This window comes from Monodon monoceros, unplaced genomic scaffold, assembly GCF_005190385.1.
Source record: "Monodon monoceros isolate NGI ecotype Baffin Bay Population unplaced genomic scaffold, NGI_Narwhal_1 Super_Scaffold_16, whole genome shotgun sequence".
Classification (NCBI taxonomy): Eukaryota; Metazoa; Chordata; class Mammalia; order Artiodactyla; family Monodontidae; genus Monodon; species Monodon monoceros.
Genome location: NW_021703772.1, coordinates 93,698,843 through 93,724,449, shown reverse-complemented (window position 1 = coordinate 93,724,449; position 25,607 = coordinate 93,698,843). Strand labels below are relative to the sequence as shown.

Below are 25,607 nucleotides of genomic sequence, written 5' to 3'. Positions count from 1 at the left end.
AAATCAATTGTATTTCTACATACTTGCAATGAACATTCTACAAATGAAATTAAGAAAACAATTATATTGACAACAGTATCAAAAAGAATAAAATATTTAACAAAAGAAGCATAGGACTTATCCTGTTAAAACTACAAAGCACTGTTGGAAAACAATTAAATCCTAAATAAATTGAAAGATATCTCATGTTCATGGATTTGAAGACTTAATACTGTTAACATGGCAATACACTCCAAAGTGATCTGCAGGTTCAACACAATACCTATGAAAATCTAAGCTGGATTCTCTGCAAAAAATGCCAAGTTCTACAAAAAAAATCATACAGAAATTCAAGGGACCCAGAATATCCAAAAACATCTTGAAAAAGAAAAACAAAGTTGGAGGACTCATACCAGTTTCAGAACTCCTAATTTAGAACTTGTAATTTTATAGTTTTTTCTTAAGGAGTCCCAAACATCCCCAATTTGTATAACCATCGTGAACCACAAAACCAGGAATTACCCTTTCTTTGAATAGTGGCTATCCTGGGTGAGGAGTGAAGGGACTGGCATGTAATCACATGGGACACAAGGGCCACTACTGTATTGTCAGTGCTCTCTTTCTTACGGTAGGTAATCAGTAAGTGAGTATTCATTTTACTACTATCATTTAAAATACATATATCTTTTATACATTCTCCTTCTTAAATGACACATTTTATGTATTTTTTATTAAGACATAATAAACCCCATTATTCAGCGACATAATTTTGGAACGTAAGTAAATTACCTGGGGTCCACTCTCCCACTCCCAGTGAGTGTCCAGAGCAAAAATATAAAAGGTAAAATTGAGAATTTTACCATCACAGTCTATGTACTGTTATGTGTATTTCAGAAGACTCCCAGTGTGGAGAACAAAAGCAGAGCCTTGGTAATACTAGTAGAGATGCGATGCAATAGCTGTTTCTCAGGCTTGGCTTAAGAATCAAAAATAACAATGGACACCCTTAGTTGAGTGCTTACTATGGCACATGACAAGGTACTTTTGAAGCAATATTTCCTTTATTTCTTACAACAACCCTACCAGACAATAGGCTCATATTTTTTTCTATGACTAAGTGTACCTTAATAGACAGTGCTTCCCTAGGTTACACTGACCCTTAGAGTGTTTCACCCTTCATTTCTTCCTCTCAGCCTTCCATACCCCATCTGCCTCTTAGAGTTGTAAAAGCTAAATAGGGAATCCAACAAATGCCTTATCCCTCCATTCAAAGTGGATACCCTATCTGGTCTTCATATAAGTTCTATTTTCTGTCTACCTTCTGAAATGTGGATTTTGAAGCGAAAGAGGAACAGAGAGAAATTATGTAACACAGTATAAAAGATACAAAGTAGATTCAACACCAGTCATAAGGAGCTTATAATGTAAAATAGACTAGATAAATGAAAACTGAGACCATAGAAGAACCATAAGAACACAAGTATGAAGAATATTACAAATGTGTACTAAATATGAAAATCTTATAATGACGGTAAAAACTATTTTTTATATATACCTGCAAGCATGGCTATGGTTCACATGTAAACAGATAAAAACAGTCATGGTAAAAGATATATTTAACTATAAACAGATATCTAGAATTTCCCAATGTGCTCTTATGGCATTTGAGGCATCTGATTTAAAATTAAAAACTGCAAAAAACAGTGATTGATTCAATTCTTTTTTTAAAGCCCAGAGTATAAGGATTTTAATACCTCTTCAGGTCTTCCAAGTGCTGGAGTTCCTGTAAGAAGAATGGCTCGTTTGGCTTTCTGTACTACTGGCAATAAAATCCTGCTGCGAGTTGCATTTCTGGACTTCATGTAGTGTGATTCATCTACAATAACTACTTTGAAGTTCTGATTATTCAGTGCATCTATCAAAGTCTCCGCATCTGTGGTTAAAAGACCATAACCCAGAACTGTCACTTTGCTGGTCGATATTCTCCTAGAAAAGAAAATCCATGTACTTTAAAAATATTTTAGTAACCAATTTATCATAAAAAAATACATTTATTTGGGAAGAAATACAGAGGAGAAAGAAGAGGAAAAATAAGAAGAGATGGTACTACCGCTAAAACCCAGTATCTCTTAAGATTTTACCATCTTCAAATATGACAAATCAGAATCCAAATTTAAAATCTGGTTAACAAAACCAAATTTTTGGTTAAATGGTCTTTGGAATATTTTGACATCCAGGTAGCCACATTTTACTAGGATAAGTACATTACTTTCTGAGAATATTTGCTTCCATGCACCTAGAATCATGCATAAAAAAAGTAGATACTCAAAGATTAGTTAACTATTCAATGAAGCCTTCCCACAAACAGGATAGCAGTGTTTTTCAGCTGAGGTGCTGTTGTGATTTCGAGCAAGATGATACTTAGTATTACAGGTCTGTCCAGAACACTTCAGGGCATTTCACATTCTTGAACCCTCCCATTAAAGGCCAATAAGAGTCCTTGTCACTTTGACAACAAGTGAGGCCCTGGCCCTGGGGTGACAGAGTGTGGGGAAAAGAGGAGGAGGGTACCACCTCACACAGAGACACATTGGGCTAAAGTTATCTCTGATCTTTTGGACCATCTCTATAATCCACGTATCTATAATATTCTTTATCAAACTGTAGTGAAATTATTCATTTATATATTTATTTCCCTTATTATATCATAAGATGGGCTGAGGACAGGAAATGTGTCTTATTCAGCTTTGTATGTACAGTGCTACGCTCCCAATGAGTTTGTAGAATGAAATAATTATACAAATAAATGCATCAACAATAAAACATATCACTTTTGTGTTTTCTATATCACCAGTGAAAAACACATGACAGTGTCAGTCTTCTGCAGTTCTCTACTCTCTAACAGAAAAGTCAGATCTCCTAAAGAGCCAGTACTAACATGAATTTTTTTTTTCTTAAGGACAACTGCATTTAATTCCTGGATAAATCTACTTAATATAGAGTCTTAAGAATTTCCTACTGTACTCAAATACCAGAAATAGCTGCAGAAGAAAAGTTTAGGGTTAATATCACTTAGATATACTAAGAGCAATATACAGAAGACAAGGGCTTCAAAGGTCACTGTAGTTGCTATCCTGCCACATCTTTACTAGTGGACAGTCCAGGAATAACTGGCATGACAAAAGGAGGTATATGTATTTGCAGTAAATACATGTTGCCACATGTTGCTATATACCTAAAGCCATTTTCTTTAAGTACCTGGAAGACATTGGGTAAGTTTTTCTGCCCTTAGCTAACGTCCTGCAGAAAAGTTACACTCTAGGGTTGTAGTACTATCAAACATATCCCAACTATTATTCAAATAAAAATACTAGCCACTATTTAATTGCAATATATTTCCAAAATAACAATAAAAATTAGAAGACCTAAATGCTATTAAAAATGATAGAGGAGAAATATTTTAAAAATACTTAAATTTAACTTTTAAATAAGGTATAGCCTACAGAAAATGACTATAAAGGCATTAATAAATTCTACATTCTCTAAATTCTTGTCTTAAATTTTATGCAGTTTTATTGTAAGAGAGAAAATTTATAATTATTTCATACATTTTATTTTGACCATGCAAATAGTGTCTAAATTTTCTTCGGCCCAGGAAGACATATTTCATTGAATTAGAGTTCCAAGGTTGAAAGAGAAAAAGGCTGCCATCTATTTTATCTGGGTCCTCCTTCCACATTCACAAAGGCCATCTTTATTTCTACAAACACTCTTTATGTTTACAACCTTAGAGAATACAATATAGTAGAATACTACCACACACGCACAAAAAAATCTAAGTATTAACATTTACTTCTAGTAGATACATCGCTTTTTATTTGTGGATGAGAAATTGGTAATTTTCAACTTCTGAGAACATGATAATTTGCATGATTCACCCAGAAACTCAGTGTAATAAATTATTAATATTCAAATTGATTGGTTTATTCAAACTGATTGTTCTTTTCAAATTGATTGTTTTTTTCCAATGGCTAGAAAACAAAAGGAGAAAAATACAGTAGCTATACTATGACTGATTTTTAGAGTAAGGACTTCAAATAACCACAAAACAAATATTTTCAATATAGGAAATATTAAAATTATAAATTAAAATAAAAAAGTAAAATTGCCTAACATTAATTTTCAGTTATACATAAAACTTGCATACTAACAACTTAGAAAGCAAAACCAGCCATAGTTGCTGATAATAAAAGCTCAAAATCTTCAAGTTAATCCTTGAAAAGTTGTAAAATTTGTTTTTCAACCCTAAAATAGTCTGCTTAAAGTAAATTTAAGGTATATACAGCATAGGTATATTCATATATTTTTAAAGCATGTATACTTTACATTTACTTTAAAAATATACCATAAAGGAGCTTATGACATCAAATACACAGTTGGGTTTTAGATAAATAATTCATATTTTAAAGTGTAAAATAAAATTCGCCATATTACTCTCTTCATTCCAAATTCTGTGATAATCTCATTCTAAACATGGCTATATGCTAAATACACACAGGAGGGCTTTTCTTTTCTTAAAGATTAAAAAGTTGTTCTTACCCAACATCAGTTTTATTCTGGATAACATTGATTTCTTCTGGACCCAGCTCTGGGATCCATTTCTCTATTTCTTCTGTCCAAGGGTACCTCAGAGATGAAGGGACCACGATTAAAAGTGGCCATTCCTCCTTATAGAAGTAAGCGATGCCAATTGCCTGAATTGTCTTTCCTAGACCCATCTAAATTAAAAAGAAATAAATGCTAAAATATTTTGAAAGAAAATGTTTATCAAATATTTTATTTAAAAGTATTATCAAAATAATTTTCCAATGTAAAATCATCTGGATTACACAGTTAATAAAGAGCTCAAGATTATCATGACATTTAAAATTTATTAAGAAAATTATATTATTTTCAAGTCATTTGTGATTGAACTTAGAGACAAAAGGACCACTAATTTAAAATAGTAGTTACACTGGTTTCAAACAAGGTTCTACTGTATAGCACAGGGAACTATATTCAATATCCTATGATAAACTGTAATGGAAGAAAATATAAAAAGAATATGTATATATGTAACTGAATCACTTTGCTATACAGCAGAAATTAACACAACATTGTAAGTCAACCATACTTCAATTTCAAATATCAAAAAAATTAGTTATACTGATTTCATACAACTTAATTTTACAAAGATGTATGTGACCATGTATAATTCTCCTCTTGGAGAACACAAGAGTAAATACCTATACAGTACAATATCATGTAATTTTAAAGCTAGAATAAGTCCTAAATCATGCACATTTTACAACAGAAGTAAGTACAGAGAGGTTAAACTATTTGTTGAAGTTCACAGTTAACTGGATGAAAAAGTAGTATGAAAGCCCACATCACTGCTGTCTCGATTGTTTTCACAGTTATATCACACTGCCCGATCTCTAAGCTGTTCCCATTTAAAAACTGGTTACTAAATGAATGTCTATAGTGGTTTTGTTCATAATAGCCAGAAACTGGGGACAACCCAGATGTGCTTCAACTGGTGAATGAATAAAAACTGTGGTAAATCTATACAATGCAATACCATCTAGCAATAAAAAAGGAACAAAACTGGTATAGACAATCTTATTTACAAAGCAGAAACAGAGACACAGACGTAGAGAACAAACGTATGGATACCAAGGGGGAAGGGGGGTGGGTAGGATGAATTGGGAGATTGGGATAGACATATATGCACTACTGATACTATGTATAAAATAGAGAACTTCCCTGATGGCACAGTGGTTAAGAATCTGCCTGCCAATGCAGGGGACATAGGTTCGATCCTTGGTCTGGAAAGATCCCACATGCCACAGAGCAACTAAGCCCGTGTGCCACAACTACTGAGCCTGCGCTCTAAAGCTCACGAGCCACAATTACTGAGCCACGTGCCACAACTACTGAAGCCAGCGCGCCTAGAACCCGTGCTCTGCAACAAAGAGAAGCCACTGCAATGAGAAGCCCACGCACCACAACAAAGAGTAACCCCCGCTTGCTGCAACTAGAGAAAGCATGCGTGCAGCAATGAAGACCCAACACAGCCAAAAATAAATAAAATAAAATAAATTTATTAAATAAATAGTGTTTGTTCCTTTAAAAAAATAAAATACAATAGATAACTAATGAGAACCTACTGTATAACACAGGGAACTCTACTCAATGCTCTGTGGTGACCTAAATGAGAAGGAAATTCAAAAAAGAGGGGATATATGTATACGTATAGCTGATTCACTTGGCTGTACAGTATAAACCAACACAATATTGTAAAGCAACTATACTCTAATAAAAAAAAAAATCTCAAATGCATTTTGCTAAGTGAAAGTAGTCAGACCCCAAAACTAGATACTAAATGATTCCATTTTTATGTCATTCTGGAAAATGAAACAACAGGTACAGAAAGCACACCAGGGGCTGTGGGGTGGGAGGAGGACAGCAGCATGTGAGAAGATCTGGGGACTGACTGAACTGTTCTATATCTTGTGGTGGCAGTTACATGCCTGCACTGGGCAGAACTCATGGAACTGTACACTAAGAAAGGTGAATTTAGGAGGGAGGGATAAATTAGGAGTTTGGGATTAGCAGATACACACTACTATATATAAAACAGATAAACAACAAGGACCTATTGTATAGCACAGGGAACTATATTCAATATCTTATAATAACCTATAATGGAAAAGAATCTGAAAAAGAATGGATATATACATATACATATGTATAAGTACAACTGAATCACTTTGCTGTGTGCATGAAACTAACACAACATTCTAAGTCAACTATACTTCAATTAAAAAAAAAAGTGAATTTACCTAAAAGGGTGAATTATACCTCAATAATCCTGTCTTTGCAAAAAAGTAGTTACTATTATGAACCATGAGAAAGACTAAAAGACATAGACCCTGCTTACAAGACTCTTCAAGGAGAAAAAAGACAGAAACATAAAACAATTTAAAATAAGTTTTAAATGCTGAGTGAAATGAAAGAAAAAAGAGAGAAATAAAGTTGTGGACTTTTAGCAAGCTTCCATTATGGAAACATGGTAAATGGAATGCAGGAAGTGATTTTGTTTCTGACCTGGCATATAGTAAGTGCTCAGACATTATTTGAAGGTATGAGTGAATGGATGACTAAATAAAAATCAAGGACTTTAAATTCTCTGGGACAGGCAAGACCAAGGAACAGTAAAAGGTGTTTACGATTTTTAACAAAAGGGAGGAAGGTAACTGAAAAGTATTTAGTCCAAGAGCAATTATATTTTTAGTTACCATTTCAAAGTTTTGAGGCATAACATTCAAGTACAGAGTCAAAACAAAGTCTAAAAGCTTTCAGCGTTGAAACAAGATGCAGGTGAAGATAAAACATTTTTTCTACCTAGTATTTTAAGAGTAAAATTGAGGATAAGTTCGGCAGGACTTGTTAACAGGTTAAGGTAACTTAGGAACTGACACACACATGCAGACACACATACACAAAGCACCCTACATATTTTATTATAAAATTAAATAATTTAACACCTTAATATTCTACATCTCTTTCCAAGAAGTAGCACACAACCCAACCTTTAGGCCTGCAGAGTCAAATTTAAGATTCACCTAGTGGTAAATCTTGGCCCTAAGAGAAAAGAACAAGCTTTCACATAACTTAGTTTTGTAAATCCAAACCAAAGAGTAATTATGCACCAATATAGAGTATAATGACTGATATGTTTCCTTGTCCTCAAAACCTGTCAATCCTCAGACCTGAAACCACTTAAACAAAATTCTGGGACCAAGTTAGTTCCAAGGCAGTAGAAATTTAAGAATTATAGATCATCACCTGGCTTGAGATCATTAGAGTTGCTTCTTTCCTGCAACAACTCTGACCATGAGCACAGTTCCAGGAACTGAGCCATGGCCTTATTTTGTGTGTGTGGACCGTACCATGAACCTGTGCCCTAGTTATGAGACCCTGGTTTTGCTTCCTTCCATGATTTCATCACTCATTTTCTTAATTTCAATTTCTCTAGAAATAGGGGTCTGTTTTGCTTCCCTGATATCCTGGGAAATAGGATTCTTTCTCTGGGACTCAGATTCTATCACCAGGCCCTTACCTTTTGCTTGTTGCTAAATTTACTTAGTGCCAATCACCTGCCTACCTGGACTTTGGTGCTCTTCACTTAGTGTGACTAACAGTGTTCTGTGTTGGCCTGCCAGGCACCCACTGATAAACTAGTTTCCAAAATTTCCTAATATTGTCTGCTACTGAGATCAAGGATGTAGGTCTTTCCAGATACTATAAAACTCTTATCAGAGGAAAACACAGGCAGGACACTCTTTGACATAAACTGCAGCAGTATTTTTTTGGATCTGTCTCCTAGAGTAATGGAAACAAAAGCAAAAATAAATAAATGTGACCTGATTAAACTTAAAAGTTTCTGCACAGCAAAGGAAACCATAAAAGAAACGAAAAGACAACCCACAGAATGGGAGAAAATATTTGCAAATGATGTGACCGACAAGGGATTAATTTCTAAAATATACAAACAGCTCATACAGCTCAATATCAAAAAAACAAACAACCAAAGCAAAAAATGGGTGGAAGATCTAATTAGACATTTCTCCAAAGAAGACAAACAGATGGCCAACAGACATATGAAAAGATGCTCAACATCACTAATTATTGGAAAAATGCAAATCAAAATTACAATGAGGTATCACCTCACACTAGTCAGAAAGGCCATCATCAAAAAGTCTACAAATAGTAAATGCTGGAGAGGGTGTGGGGAAAAAGGAACCCTCCTACACTGCTGGTGGGAATATAAATTAGTGCAGCCACTATGGAAAACAGTATGGAGGTTCCTTTAAAAACTAAAAACAGAGTAACCATGTGACCCAGCAATCTCACTCCATGGCATGTGACTGGAGAAAACTCTAATTCAAAAATATACATGCACGGCGATGTTCATAGCAGCACTAAACCCAGTAAAAAAAACCAAGCCAGTCTCCTTTCCTTTTTCTCCAGCCATTTTCATACCTGCTTAGGAGCCTACCCTGCTCTCCCTGGAAAGCAGTATATGAGTAAATAAACTTTTTCACATCCTATTGACATCTGTGTGGCATCATCATTCTGGACATCTGAACCAAATTTTGGGTGAAAGAGTCCATTCTGCCTCTTTAGGGTGACAACAGCCAAGGAAAGCCATTCCTCAATATACATCAATAAGCAGACACTGTGAGCTAAATGAAAAGTTTTCCTTGAGTTTTGTTAGCTTGAATGAAAAATCTCAGAATCTGATTAACTTGGAATCACTGAAAAGAATGAATTTCTGAATCTGCATACCTGATTCAGGTATCTGATTTATCTGAAGATAATACCCTATCCTGGTTGGAGAATTCACCTAAAAAATGAAATTCCCATTAGTTTTTATCTAGTTATTTTTCATGGTAACAACGCCAAATCTTCTATTCATCATCTCTTTGTTAAAAGATCATGTAGTTAAATGACTAATGGTGATTTCTACAAATTAGAAAGATAATCAGTTGCTAATGTTCTTAGGTATTTATTTTTTAAATATTTGCTGTTGATTGTTCCTTTTTTGGGCACCATCAGTAGAAGATAAAGTTTGACAGGACAAACTCTAACAAAACATGATTCCAAATTAAAAAATAAAAGTATATTAGTGTAATTTCATGTTCCCATTAAGGAAAGAAATTATATATAGCATAGAATAGCTGAGTTCTAGATAAAATTTATCAATAGGAAAATAATTGGCTGAAACTACTTTTCCCCTAGAAATAAACTTTTTAATTATGTACGTATAGGTGGTTCAAAGCTCTGAGCTCTTAACTACCACAGAATTTGTTAAAGTGGAACCGTCCAGTGTTTCATAATGATTAAGCCTAAATCACCTATTTGGAACAAAAGCCTTGACTCAGTAATAATACAACTGTTTAGGTTAACTACATAGGAAGAATTAAAAAGAATACATTAACTTCAAGAGAACATTTTTTCAATATTTTCAAAATAATGAATCACTATTATACTGAGGAGAACAATTTTAGGTTTTCTAAATGTCTTTTTCCATAAAATTAAGAGCAACTAAATAACAATGATCCTAACTGACACACTGAATTTCAGTTTCAATTTTTTGTATTGTGATGGCTTTTATACAGCAATTGTATACAAAAGATGCCTGCTGATTGAAAATTTTTTGAAACTAGAAAATTTCGCCAATTTTACAGTTAAAAGCAGCTTGTGGATTGTCTTTAGAATAGGTGGCCTATTTGTTCTAGAAGATACCCCTTTGGAGGACTTTTAAGGTATGTAGATTTTAAATCTTAATGAGGAACTAAATTAAGTAAAGAAACCCACATAAAAATGTTAGACTGAAATCCTATGTTCTATTATTTATCATTGTTAAGGAAGTGTATGTTTTAGCAGAAGTATTTAAATGTTCTTAATTTTCTTTCCTATATAGAGGTTTAGATGGTATATCTGAAAATTATTGTTTATTCTTAAAGGGGAAAGAGAGAAAGAGAGAGAGGGAGTGTGTGTGTGTGTGTGTGTGTGTGTGTGTGTGTGTTCATTCATGTGCTCTTGTCTCACACGGGACTAGGAGCAGGAAATAGGCCACAGGAATATGGACATACAGGCCTGATCTTCTCTTTACTCAAGAATGAAGAGGCTACGCTTTGGGAAATGTGCTGTCACACTTCCCTGATGGTCTGGCTCTTCCTCATGGATTGAAGCAAGCTTTCCCGTGAAGGAAATACACTAGGATCATGTGAGGCTGGAAAGGAAGTAGGCCTTAGAGGGCAGCAGGACAGGGCAGAAATCTTCTCTCTCTAAAGACAAAGACACTGAGTTGAGGCTGAAGCACTTGAGTGAACTCGAGTAGGCCTGTACTCCAAAGCACGGTTCATGATGCCCATGAGAGGGATAGCAAAAAGTGAAGCAGTGAGAAGCCTCTGCAATGGACAGAGAGGCTGGATCAGAGCAAATGTGCTTGAAGAATACTATTTCTAGTATTAGCAGTTAACTGCTACACCCTTAGTGTTGTAGTTTTATTCTAACCAAGTCTCTAGGAAATTTTATTAAAAGTCACAGCTTTACAAATGGGGTAAAGTATTATCAACAGACAAATCTGAGAAAAGAGTATAGGGATGTTCTTTGTACTATTCATATTCCCGCAACTCTTCTGTAAAGACGAAGTAACTTTCAAATAAAAAACTGGAAAAAAAAAGTTACTGCTCTACGACCTATTGTCGGTTGTGCTGAGAGGAAGGACAACAGGGCTGTCCTATATTTTAAAAGGAGTGGCCAAGAAGAAATGCTTCTAGACTATTCCAGACAGTACTAAAAGGAGAAAAACTTCTAAATTCTCTTTAAATTATTTTAAAAAGTCAGCAAAACATGGGTACTAAAACATGAAAGGCAGCACAAAAGATAATCAAAGATCAATTTCAAAGATCAATCTCAATGTGATTATTGAGAAAACACTTTAAGGAGACTAAGAATATAGAATTCAGTAGACCTTTAATAGAATAAATAACATGACCAAGAGGAGTTCAAGTACAGGAATAAAAAAACTTTTCAGTGTAAGAAAGTCTGTTACTATAATTCACAACGTTAATAAATCAAAGGGAAAATGTCATATGATAATCCTTAGATGCTGAAAAGGCAACTAAAAAATTTGACTTTAATTTTTGATAAAACTCTTTATTATTAACTATTACTAAAAGGAAAATCTCTTCACATTAGAAAAAAGTACGTATCTCAACCAAAAAGGCTGTACCGTGTTTAATGGAGAAAAAACGTTCCCACCAATATCAGAAACAGGAGAAAGAAATTACAAATATAAACATTAGAACAGATGGGCAAAAAGTGTATTAGTTGCAAATAATGTGACCACGTACATAGAAACCAAAAGAATTAATAGAAGAATGATTACTACTATTGGTAGTAATACCTAAGTATCACCTAAAGATTTTGGTAAGTGGCTACTTCCAAATTATTATGAAAAAAGTCTGGTCCTTCGAAGGAATATTCAAAACAGAGCAATGAAACAGAGGAGAATGTAGAAGCAAGACATATATGGGAATTGAGCATGTGATAAAGGTGGCATTTTGGGGGAAAAAATGGTTTATTCAACTAATGATGTTAGGAAAATTAATTAATAAAGGAAACCAGAATATGTTGCCCCAAAATATGCCTCTCTAACATAAAAATTATTTTGAGCTGAAGGCAATTAAGAAGTACTAAATGCAGAAAAAACTCCCTCCTTCCCACCTAAAGGCAGGAAATAAATTTTCCTTTTCCTGGAGACAGACTCTTATCAGTCCAGGAAGGCACCAGAGGAATCTACAAACAAACTTTGTTAAACTAACCCTTATCTTCCTAGTTACATTTTCACCATTTACTACTCCTAGCCCAAACTCCTTTGCCTTGTCAATTCTTCACAAATTTATTGTCTGATTGTCTGAAAGGTATAAAAACTTCCTGCTCTGGTCACTTCTTTGAGTCTTCATTCTCTTGTGATGGCTCTCATGTATATGAAAAAATTCAATATAATTTGTATGCTTTACTCCTGTTTATCCGTCTTTGTCAGTTTACATTTCACAGCCAGCCAGGGACCCTAAGAGGGTCAGGGAAAACTTTTTACTCCTCTACACTAACCACTTGGAAAAATAATACAAGCAGGTCTTTGCCTCACCCCTCACTAGAAGTCAATTTCCAGAAAGATCAAATATATATATACTGGGACTTCCCTGGTGGTCCAGTGGTTAAGACTACACCCTTCCAATGCAGGGAGCGTGGGTTTGATGCCTGGTCGAGGAACTAGGATCCCACATGCCACATGGTATGCCCCCCCTCCCCCCCTCAAAAAAAATATATATACACACTAAGAAGTAACACATATAAAAGTGATAGAAAAAAGATGTGTAGAAATAAAAATAAAAACAGAGTAGGCATTTAAATTCATTATATCAAATCCAAAAAGCATAAAGGAAAATACAAAAAGAACTACGTGGAAACCAAAAAAAACCCAGAATTGTAATACAAATGACAAAAGGCCAAGTTCCTCAATTTATGAAAAGTTTCTACCAGAAAGGAAAAAAAAAAAAAAAAAGGACAAACAATCCAATCCAATAGAAAAATGGAGAAAAGAACTGAACAATCCACTCACATATGTAAAGTACGTTCAACAACCATCAAAAGATGCCCAAGGTCACTCATACTTAGGGATGAAGAAATCAAAACTTTGAGAACCCATTTTTTCACCTACAGAATAAGATGAATAAAAACTAAAGATTTGATAACAGTGTTGGAGCAAGTTTGGAGAAATTTACACTTGTACACTACTGTAGATATAAATAGTGATTTGACCATCCAGCAAGTCCAATACTTTGACTTTATTCAGGGATATACTTGCATAGTATGCTGAATCATTAAAGAAGAGACTAGTTAGAGAAACTATGGTACCTCCATACAATGAGATATTATCTAATCATTTAAAAAAATGAAATAGATCTATATGCTGATATGGAAAGGCTGGTAAGTCATAGGCTGCAAAATAGTATATGGAAAAGAAAAATAGTATGGTAAATATGATCCAGTTAGTATTGAGAGAGAGAAGGGAAGAGGGGAGAAAGAAAGAGAGAAGGGGGGGGGCAGGAAGAAAGGGAAGAAGGGAAGAAGGGAGGATGGAAGGAACTACTGATAGTGTTACCACTGGAGGGAGGGCCTGCAGGGGTAGGACCGGAAGGAAAATGCTGACTTTGAGCTCGTATTAAAAGTCTTCCGTGCAGTGTACATATCCCGTCTGAAAAAATATTACTTGGAGGGGGATGGTAAAGGACAGAGAGAAAAGTTCTTTTAAAAATATGCAAGAGGCTATTCGAGAAGTAGCAAATTTCTGAGTATTAAATTTAAGTGTTGGGCTTCCCTGGTGGTGCAGTGGTTGAGAGTCCGCCTGCCGATGCAGGGGACACGGGTTCGTGCCCCGGTCCGGGAAGATCCCACATGCCGCGGAGTGGCTAGGCCCGTGAGCCATGGCCACTGAGCCTGAGCATCCGGAGCCTGTGCTCCGCAATAGGAGAAGCCACAACAGTGAGAGGCCCGCGTACCGCCAAAAAAAACCACTTAAGTGTTTATGCCAAAATCTGGTCATCAACTGTGACCTTATAACAAAGTCAGTCTATTAAAGTACTCTGACATTTAGGTGGGGTTGGGGGTGGTGGAGGAGGGAGAGGAATGAGGAGAGGGAGCAACATGAATTAAACGCACGTATTTAAGTGCAGAATGAAAGAAGAACTCTTCCAAAAGAAATAATGGTAAAACTCACACGTAAGGAAAAATGAAGAAGCAAAAAATGTAGAAGCCTAGGGTTGCATGATGTCTCATCCTATTTCTGCTGATGATAAGGTCGAGACTCAGAGTAAGTCACTTTTCCTAATATGTTTGGATTTTCAATCTGTAACAGTGTGGAGGCTATGTATTATATTACTCATTTCAAGGGAATAAGTGGGAAAATGTATAAGGAATAATTTATGTTTCCTGGGGAAAAACAATTTCACTCAATAAAAGAAAGAACAATCGCAATGTTTTGAACTACAGAACACAGAAAGAAAAACAATGAACACAGACTATAATATTTTAGAAGAATTTTGAGTTATACGTGTAATGCGGGCAGCAATCTGTCAAAATCTTCTGTGATGTTCATTGAAGGGTAGCAGAATATGCCACCCCAAAATATGCCTCTTTGGCATAAGGATTACTCTGTGCTATATTTTTGAGAAATAGCACACACAGGAAAAGCTTTGAAGATGAAGTAGAAGTTACCCTTTTGAAAGGAAAATTTATAAAAGAAAACTCTATTTTAAGGGCATCTCCCTCTCCATACCTGGAATAGAGGGATGACTCTTAAATTACAAGAAACTCTTACCAATGAAGAAGGCACTGACAAATCCACACAACAAATCTTACACTTGTTAACCATGCTTTTCCTGGAAACTTCCTATAAAACCCCTCCTCCACCCCTGGCCCCTGCCTTATTTCCTTTGTGTTTAGCTGAACATGGTATTTAAGGTGGTGGCTTGGGCCTTTTAAGGAATTTTACTCATGTTTCCTAGGTATCTCCTCTGTATACATGTTAATAAACTCCTGTTCATTTTTCTCTTGCTAGTCTGTATTTTATTACAGGGATTCTCAACCAAGAATTGAGAAGCATAGAGGAAAAATTATTTTTCCTCCTCTACATTCATATTTAATCTTAAAATGGTCACAAGATAGTAAAAATGAGGTAACTATGATGTAACAAGCTCAGATGTATATGTATTATCATTCAACCATTACTACTCCTAAGGTACAATTTGAATTAATAAAAGATCATGGGGCTTTCCTGTTGACATAGTGGTTAAGAATCCGCCTGCCAATGCAGGGGACATGGGTTCAAGCCTGGTCCGGGAGAATCCCACATGCCACGGAGCAACTAAGCCCGTGAGTCACAACTACGGAGCCTGCGCTCTAGAGCCCGTGTGCCACAACTGTTGAAACCCACGCACCTAGAGGCCATGCTCCACAACAAGAGAGGCCACTGCAATGAGAAGCCCGCACACCACAACCAAGACTAGGCCCCCCTCACCGCAACTAGAGAAAGCCTGCACGCAGCAACAAAGACCCAATGCAGCCAAAAATTAATTAATTTTTTAAAAAAGTTCATGATAGAATAATACAGATTGATAATGCTCAATAGTTCAGAAGTATATGTTCCATATATTTTTCATATCTTAAAAAATCTGTTTTGTAATATTAAAATCACATGAGAGGGCTTCCCTGGTGGCGCAGTGGTTGAGAGTCCGCCTGCCGATGTAGGGGACATGGGTTCGTGCCCTGCTCCGGGAAGATCCCATGTGCCGCGGAGCGGCTGGGCCCCGTGAGCCATGGCCGCTGAGCCTGAGCGTCCGGAGTCTGTGCTCCGCAACGGGAGAGGCCACAGCAGTGAGAGGCCCGCGTACCGCAAAAAAAAGAAAAAAAAAAATCTTGTAAGTGAACTCTAATAAGATTCTTTACAGTTTCTCCATATGTATTATAGGATTAGTGTCTTGGCAATTTCTTGAAAATGAGAGCCCAAAACAACACAAAGAGCACAATTATAGATGCTTAGGGGAAAAAAAAGAAAGAAAAAAGGAAAAAAAGAAAACATGATCCAATCTTTTGGTAATGTCCTAGGTTCTTAAAATCTATTATACTTATGAATCATTTGGATATTAGTTAAAAATTCAGACTCTAAGGCACCAAATCCCCAAATCCTGACTTGAAAGAACTGGACTTTTAAAATAAGGACCCCTAAAGCAATTCTCATGGGGATGGCTCTCAGGCTGCATTTTGAGAATAACTACTCTAAAGATTAAACCTTAGAGAAAAATATCTGAGTGTTTTTCCCTAATTTTTTGCCATTTTCTCCCCAGGAGAAAAAAAAGAGAAAAACCAAACTTAACATTTTCACGATTTTATTCTTGAACTTCTTATTAATTGCTGGAGAACCTTGTTCCTTAACTGATTTTCAACTCCAATTCTAAGGCAGTATAAACACAGTGCTTTCTATTTTGCTATCTAGTATACAGAATAACTTTAAAAAATATATATCTTTATTGGAGTATAACTGCTTTTAGAATAACTTTAACAAAAACAGAATTTGGCTTCTAACTTCATAATCTATTTAGATAAACTAACAATTTAATAGAAAAAGAATTTCAGAAGTTTAATAAAGGCTCTGGAAAGGATTCTAATTTGTGTATTAATTTGATTATCTGTTATTTCAGGTAAGCAAAGCACTATATTTAAGCCATTATAAACAAAACTGTTTAACAACTGGAGGAATAAATAACTTATATCACTAAAATTTCTAGTTGTAATGAAAAGAGAAATCAAAAAGAGTGCATTTAAGGAAAGAAAAATGTATGCAAAATACAAAATTATCCATGTTGTATAATAACGCTATGAATATGCTGATCACAAATGTAAACAAAGGAGTCTTTCAAAAGTATATGAAAACAAGGACTAAGAAACAAAAGAAAGACAGTGAACATTTGCACTTGGCAAATTGATTATTGCCAATAATGATCAGAGATCAACTCGACCAGAGATTTTATAAAAGAGAAAACGATTCTTTACTTGGATAGTGTAAATAATTACAGCATGGTGTTTTATATCCTTTTTTATGTGGTAACACTATAATTAATTTGAAGACAACATCAGAATAAAGAATAAAGAACCTCATGTTGAAATTCAGACAGTATATTAAAATAATATTTTCTTCATTTATATAATCGTGGTGGAAGTGAAGTAAATAAGGTCACCACTTATTTCTGACAAGAAGAAAATTACTTTTGCTTTCAAAATAAGAAATCAAATCAATCAAAAGATTCAGAGAAAAAATTTTACGAGGTTATTAGAATGTTTTCAGTTGAACTAGTACTTGTATTAATCTGTCATTCTTGTGTTGACACATAGCAATCACTTTAGAACCATTAGAAAGAAACTGAAATTTCAATCCAGTAATTTTCGAAAATGTAAATTAAGCAATGTCAGAGATTCACTACTCAAATTCAGAACTGAGACCCATTTAAAATGGGTCATATATTATAATACAAAGGAAATAAAAAGGAAGCCTTCATAAGTTTTTTTTTAAGAAAAGAATAATAAATGGTTACATAAAATGAAAAGCAAACAAGCAAGAAGAAAAAAAATGCTAACCACATCTTCTACCACCTGCCAAAATGCCACTATTGACTAAAAATAGAGCCCTACTGAGTTGCGTAGATAGCTGTCAAAGGTTAAAAAGTAAAGGATGATCATCAAAGACTGGGATTAGGCATTATTTGCTGAAAAGGAAACAAGAATGTGAATCCAATAAGGCTGCAAAATCAATTTGTCATTCTAAGGAAAAGACATGGAACGCTATCAAAAATAAAAACTGCTGTTTAAATTGGCTTAGGCAATAAAGAAACACTAGGACTATTAAGAAATAAGAAAGAGAAAACCAGGAATGTTTGTAAACATTAAATACCTAAAAATTAATTTTTGTATGTTTAGAGAATATTTAAAGAGATGATTTTGGGGGCTAAAAATCAACCAACCCACATCAAGATAAAATTTCCTGGGTCCGAACTATAAATTTTTTCCCTCTAGAGTGGAATTTGTATAGATTGTTTCTGTATTAGACAGAGTTACAGATAATTTCTCCTACAATGCAATGTCACATGAACCCCAGGGAAGTATTATATAGCAAAGTGAAATATATTTGGTTTCTAACATTTTTATTGGATAGGGATGTGCCTTGTTTTCCCAATATAACTAAATATATTGTAGAATAACTTCTGTGTTCTTTCTCTTCCTTTGTCTTCTACTAGAACTAATAATGGCTCCAAATTTCTTAAATGAATCTATATACAGAATATGCTCAGAAGTGCACAGCCCGTCAATTATTATTTAAGGAATTCAATTTTACTCCATAAAAAGAAATGAGATATGTCAAAATTATGATAATGGAATCATATGCTAGTCACAGTCCTCATTTATTAAATATTATCCATGTCAAAATAAAAAATTGATTCTGGTTTTTTTTGTTTTTTTTTTTGCAGTACGCGGGCCTCCCACTGTTGTGGCCTCTCCCGTTGCAGAGCACAGGCTCCAGATGCGCAGGCTCAGCGGCCATGGCTCACGGGGCCCAGCCGCTCCGCGGCATGTGGGATCTTCCCGGACCTGGGCACGAACCCATATCCCCTGCATCGGCAGGCGGACTCTCAACCACTGCGCCACCAGGGAAGCCCCTGATTCTGGTTTTATGGAACCAGTTGACTAGAGAAAATGTATATATCTGAACTTCAGAAATTTTAGTGAAAATGTTATCTAAGAAAATTGTCTTATGACACAAATTCAAATTGCCTTTAGAATCAAAATAAATGTTACTTGCAAAGTATTAGTAAGTATAACAATAAATAATAAAAGTTAATTTATACGGAGAAGTTGCATATGTTAAGATCTAACCTGGGCTTGACTTGACTTTACAGAAATGCTAGTGATGTTAAAAGTAGAGAAAACAGTTCATTAGATTCATTTGAACACTCTGTCATAAACTAATAAGGTAAAGAAAATTTAAAATACTATAAAAATGTTGGAATAAAAAAGTAATGGGGCTTCCCTGGTGGCGCAGTGGTTGAGAGTCCGTCTGCCGATGCAGGGGACACGGGTTCGTGCCCAGGTCCGGGAAGATCCCACATGCCGCGGAGCGGCTAGGCCGGTAAGGCATGGCTGCTGAGCCTGCGCGTCCGTAGCCTGTGCTCCACAATGGGAGAGGCCACAATAGTGAGAGGCCCGCGTACCGCAAAAAAAAAAAAAAAGTAATGAATGTTAGGAATTAATGGTAAATTTTTAAAAGATAAGAAACTCAATTGAAAAGTTGATATATTATGAATAACCTAAAATAGGGATTTTAAATAAAAGTGTACTGAAAAGTGAAGGAATAGCTGATATTACTTCATTTATTTTTTCTAATGTTATTTATCATTAATAGCCTCAGTACTAATATTAATAAAAATATATAGTCATTTCATTTTATGTGTAAACTCACTTAAGACAGGGAAGCAAAAGGCCTTGGAGTAGCAAAAATGAAGACTAAAAAGCAGACACAGGCCAGAGGTTAAGACTCTGCGCTGTCACTGCAGGGGGTGCAAGTTCGATCCCAGCTCAGGGAACTAAGATCCCGCATGGCGCATGGCACGGCCAAAAAAGAAGCAAACACATAACTTAAAACAGTCTAAGAGACTTAAGTAAAGGGCCTAACTTGTCTCAGTAGTTGATAACTTTGAGTAACTAAAAAAAGGTTAAACTGGGCTTCCCTGGTGGCGCAGTGGTAGGGAGTTGGCCAGCCGATGCAGGGGACACAGGTTCGTGCCCCGGTCTGGGAAGATCCCACATGCCGCGGAGCGGCTGGGCCCGTGAGCCATGGCCGCTGAGCCTGCGTGTCCGTAGCCTGTGCTCCACAATGGGAGAGGCCACAACAGTGAGAGGCCCGCGTACCGCAAAAAAAATAAAAAAGTTAAATTATGCTTTCAAATGTCATGGCAAAAAAAACTGAATGCCTCGCCATTCTATAAACTTTTACTCTCTGGAAATATGTCATTTACTATAAAACAACAGGAAAATATTATCATTGTTAAAAAATATATTGTAGGGAGGAATTCCCTGGTGGTCCAGTGGTTAGGACTCGGTGCTTTCACTGCCATGGCCCGGGTTCGATCCCTAGTCGGGGAACTAAGATCCTGCAGGCCACGTGGCGTGGCCAAATAAATAAATAAAAATTTAAAAAATAATATATATATGTATGTATACAAATGTATACATACATATAGTAGTTTAATTTTCTTTCTTTTGTTAATGCCTTAAGTTTATTTACAAACACATTTAGTATGTTGAGTTTGTTGAATTCAGAAAAATATATGCATAACATGAGAGTTGCGAGTTAAGTTTTACTTGGGGGAAAATGAAGACTGCAGCCCGGGAGACAGCGGTTCAGATAACTCTGAGAAACTGCTCCTGAAGAGGTGGGGGGAGGAGTCAGGATATATAGGAGTTTTGCAACAAAGAGCAAGTAACTGGGACGTCAAAAGACTATCTTAAATAAAGAAAACCAGATATCTCAAGTTAAGGAACTTAGCGCTTTTCTATGTATGGAAAGATCCAAGAGTCTGGGCTCACAGAAATCATCCCTTTGATGTGCACCTTAGCTAGCTGGGACCTGTATTTTCACATCCTGAGTTTCCTCAGGGCTCACCGCAGGGAATGGCTGCAGTCCGATGGCTGCTAGATGGCAGGTATTCTTTTCAGCCCCGAGTTTCCTCAGGGCTCACCAGCTCACTGTGGAGGGCTGAAATCACTGGTGACTGTGACATCCTTTGCTTATTGATATGGCAGGAAATACTCCATTTATAAATATTCCATTCCATTTATAAATATTCCATTTATCAAGTTCAAGAGTCAGATCTTTTTTCAAAGAGAGCGCACCTCTTAAAATACTCCTTTTCATATGTGTTTCATGGATTATTTTTTAAGCAGTTGGTGTCTTACTACAAAGAAAGGTTCAGCAAATCCAGATCCAAAGTACAAAGTGATCATAAGTAGTAACTGCTACTTGTTTTCCACTAGAATAGTAAATACTTCCCCGGACCCTCCTCATAGTGGCTCCTATGCACCACAGGGGCTGTGAACCTCCAGACAGTCTGTCCCAGCACAGCTCTGTCGGAAACTGTGAAAGGCACAAAGACTGAAGGTGGAAGAAATGGAGGCAGCACACCAAGCCTTCCTTTCCTCATGACCTTGTTCCCCTGTGTCTAGTTTAACTTTCTGAATTAACTTTATAGCTTGAGAGAAAGAAAATGTGATTAAAACTTGCAGAAAATGCCAAAGATTGACTCATTCTATTGAAAACTTTTGGATCACTTATGAATAAAGTTAGATAAAGGTTAAGAAAGATACATACTTCACATCACTGTAATATAGAAAAAGAAGACACTAAAGAATCGAGAAAAGCAGTTTTTAAACTTTTAAAAAGCAATGTAAGCCATTTTCAAATAAAACATTACACAGAAACTCAACATTTATCAAGGAGAAAAAGTGAGGCAGCTGTAGCTGAAGTAAAGCAGAAACTTCACAGCCTCATACCCTCGAGTCTCAACCTCAGTTCTGTGAAAATACAGCTCACAAACACTGGAAAGTCAATAAATTCGTCAATTTACCTTTTTTCAGTGCTGGCTTTATACCTACCTCTTCTGTAAGACTCACCTTAAATCTACCTCCTTTACAAAGCATCCTGACTTAATCAAGCTGGAATTAATTTCCTTCCACAAAAGTACCATGGAAGTTATATTGTAAACTTAATTTCCAATATTTCTAGTATTCTACATTTTACATATATCATACAGAGACACACACCCCACAACCTTAATTTTCTGATTGAAAGCTTCTCAGGTAGTGGACATGTTTCTTAGTCTATATTCATAATAATTTTTCAAATAGAAGACCCTCAATAATATACAGGGGTAAAAGGTAGGTTAATCAATGGCTAAAGGAAAAAATGTTTAAAATGTTCTAATGTAAAGAAATAAGACTTGGATTGATAACAATCCCTAGCTGCTATCTATGAAAAATCTGGAGCGGAATTGTTGTCCAATTCCCAGTGCAGATGTGGCCCCTTAGGGCTGTTCAAGTTCTGTGGAAACTTAAGTCCATTACTTTAAAAAAAAAAAAAAAAAAAAAAAGAAGCAGATTATGGGGTGATAATTAATTTGAACCTCCCCTCCAGATTTTAAATAATTCCTATCCCATTAAGAACATTTCAGTTAATAAAAATTGGTGAGGCAGGAACGTTTGCAACATCCTCCTTACAATGTACTTGGAAGTATTACTATATAAGAAAAGTGCCTTAGGGTGACACAATGGCATTAGTGCTTTGTGCCTTTCAATGTTTATATGAGTTATAAACATTATATTCCAGGAAGATGCTCTGTGTCTGACTCTATCTGGGTACGGTTTAACTCACCATTGCTGTCACCTCTGCATTTCATTTTGAATCTTGTCCAAGACTATGGAGAGAACATTGCAATAGCCCAGCTGTGCAAAACAGCAGGAGCCCTGAGCAAAATTACATCATTCCCTAAAGAAATCAGGGTAAACTTCTTCTTTAAAATTGAAATTGAAATCAGTTGCATTAGTATTATACATTTCAAGTGTTCAAGATAAAAACATTTCAAACTGAGGATGACCAGAAGGAAAGCAAGACAACTCAATGCTAGACTTTTTTTTTTTTTTTAAGTTGATTTTCTTTTTCTTCTTCTTTTTGGCCATACCACGCGGCATGTGGTATTAGTTCCCCAACCAGGGATCAAACAGGTGACCCCGGCATTGGAAGCACAGAGTCTTAACCACTAAACTGCCAAGGAAGCCCTATGCTAGACATTTTAATAGTTTTTAAAAAAAGATCCCTGGGCTTCCCTGGTGGCGCAGTGGTTGAGAATCTGCCTGCTAATGCAGGGGACACGAGTTCGAGCCCTGGTCTGGGAGGATCCCACATGCCGTGGAGCAAATAGGCCCGTGAGCCACAACTACTGAGCCTGCGCTCGGCAACAAGAGAGGCCGCGATAGTGAGAGGCCCGCGCACTGCGATGAACAGTGGCCCCCACTCACCACAACTAGAGAAAGCCCTCGCAGAGAAATGAAGACCCAACACAGCAAAAATTAAAAAAAAAAAAAAGAAAAAAAAAGGACCCCAACCCCCAAATCCCACTTAGAGGAATCTTTTCTCCATTACCTCCATGCCACAAGAATAACTGGAGGTGGGTGGTAGTGGACATAATTTAAAGTACTGGTGACTATAGACAAGATGTCCCTTTTGTTCAGATAAAGAGATGCTTATCTGAGATGAGCCCAAAGGTCTCAAACCAACACCAACAATTAATGAGACAAAAGAAGTTCTCTCTTTTTCTCTCTTACTCATTCATTCAGAAGGCGTTAACTGGAAATCTATTCCCTAGACACTGCTAGGTAGATATGGCTTGAGTCCTAGGAGTTCCAATCTTTGGGAGAGAACCAGTAAAGTACACTAGAACATGATTCAAACTAAAGTAGAAGTGAGAGCACACAGGAACCAAGAGGCTCAAAGGCTGGTGATACAGAGGTGATACAGATGGTGACACAGAGGAAGTGATATTTGAAGAGGGTTTTAAATGATGCTTTTGTTAGGTGAACTTGGGGAAAGATGGGGACACAAAAGGAAAGGAATTAATCAGAAAAAGAACAGCATATATAGAGATAGCAAAGCTTAAAAAGTCATGGTGTTTGGGAACAGAATAGGGGAAAGGAATACCTGAGATATATTCCTCCTGTTCCTTACGTAAGTAATCTCATGAGAAAAGTATTATTACTCCCAAATTTATATAAAGAAACAAAGGCTCAGAGAGATTAACCTATCTAATAAAACATTTATAATAAGTGGTAGATATTGTAATAGGTAGGGAGATGGAAGTGTCACTAGAATTGATGCCAGAGAAGGGGAGAAGAGAATAGAAGACACAGGTAGCCACTACGATGTAAAGTGCTTTATAGGCAACAGGCGGAAATGGAGAATTTGAGGAATACAACTCTAGCAGCAGTAAAGAGTAGCTATTTTCATTTGATTCAGCTTTGGCCTTTGTAAAACAAAGGGAACACTTCTTAACTCATTCTACAAGGCTAGCTTTACCCTAACACCAAAAACAAAGATATTATTTTAAAAAACCCCAAAAACCTACAGATCAATACCTCTCAGGAACATAGATGTGAAAATCCTCAACAAAATATTAGCAAACCAAATCTAGGAATGTATAAAAAAGAATTATATACCATGGCCAAGTAGAATTTATCCTAGGTATGCAAGACTGGTTCATCAACACTTGAATGTGAATAAATGTAATCCATTACAACAATAGACTAAAGAATAAAAAAATCATATGACTGTATCAACTGATGCAGAAAAAGCAGCTGACAAAAACCAAATCCCAATCATGACAAAAGCTCTCAGAAAACTAGGAACCCAGGGGAATTTCCTCAATTTGATAAAGAGTTATCTACAAAATACCTACAGCTAACATCATACTTCATGGTGAGAAACTGGAAACTTTCCTCCTAAGACTGAGAACAAGACAAGGACGTCTTGTCTCACCATTCCTATTCAACACTGTTTTAGAAGACCTAGCTAGCACAAAGACAAGAAAAGGATACAAAAGGTATATAGATTGTAAATATGTTGTTATATATAGAAAATCCAGAAGACTCACCAAAAACTGTGAGGGCTAATCAACATACTCAGTAAAGTTGCAGAATACAAAATCAATATATAAATATCTGTTGCATTTCTAGTCACTAGCAACAAACTATCAGAAAGAGAAATAAAGGGAAAAAACCCTGTAATTGCATCAAAAAGAATAAAATATCTTGGAATAAATTTAACCAAGGACGTGAAAGACCTGTACACTGAAAATTATTAAGACATTGATAAAAAATAGAAGACATCAAAAAGAGGAAAGATATTTCATGCTCATGGAGTGGAAGAATTAATATTGTTAAACTGTCCATACTACCCAAAGCAATCTAAGATTCTATGCAATCCCTATCAAAATTAAATGGCATTTTTCACAAAAATAAAACAATCATAAAATTTGTTTGAAACCACAAAAGACCCCAATAACCAAAGCAGTCATGAGAAAAAAGAACAAAGCTGTGGCATCACGCGCCCTGATTTTGACTATATTACAGGGTGATAGTAATCAAAACAGTATGGCATTTGCATAAAAACAGACATATTGATCAATGGAACAGAACAGAGCCAAAAATAAACTCATGACTATATGGTCAATTAATTTATAACAAAGGAACCAAGAATACACAGAGGGGAAAGGACAGGCCCTTCAGTAAATAGTGTTGGGAAAACTGGATGGTCACATGCAAAAGAAGGAATGAATTTTGATCCCTATTTTACA

General features: G+C 35.9%; 1 protein-coding gene and 1 pseudogene across 5 annotated transcripts in view; both read right to left on the bottom strand.

Annotated features, from left to right (window-relative positions):
• The window catches only part of ZRANB3 (zinc finger RANBP2-type containing 3), a 263,665-nt gene that overhangs the window by 115,397 nt on the left and 122,661 nt on the right, over positions 1 to 25,607 (bottom strand). For all 5 annotated transcript variants that reach the window (XM_029224581.1, XM_029224584.1, XM_029224586.1 and 2 more), the window contains 2 exons: positions 4,579 to 4,757; positions 1,734 to 1,965 (listed from right to left, as the gene is read on the bottom strand). In XM_029224581.1, the coding sequence (XP_029080414.1) occupies positions 1,734 to 1,965; positions 4,579 to 4,757 (411 nt within the window). The remainder of the gene's footprint in view (positions 1 to 1,733; positions 1,966 to 4,578; positions 4,758 to 25,607) is intronic.
• LOC114896964 lies at positions 21,136 to 21,407 on the bottom strand (annotated as a pseudogene).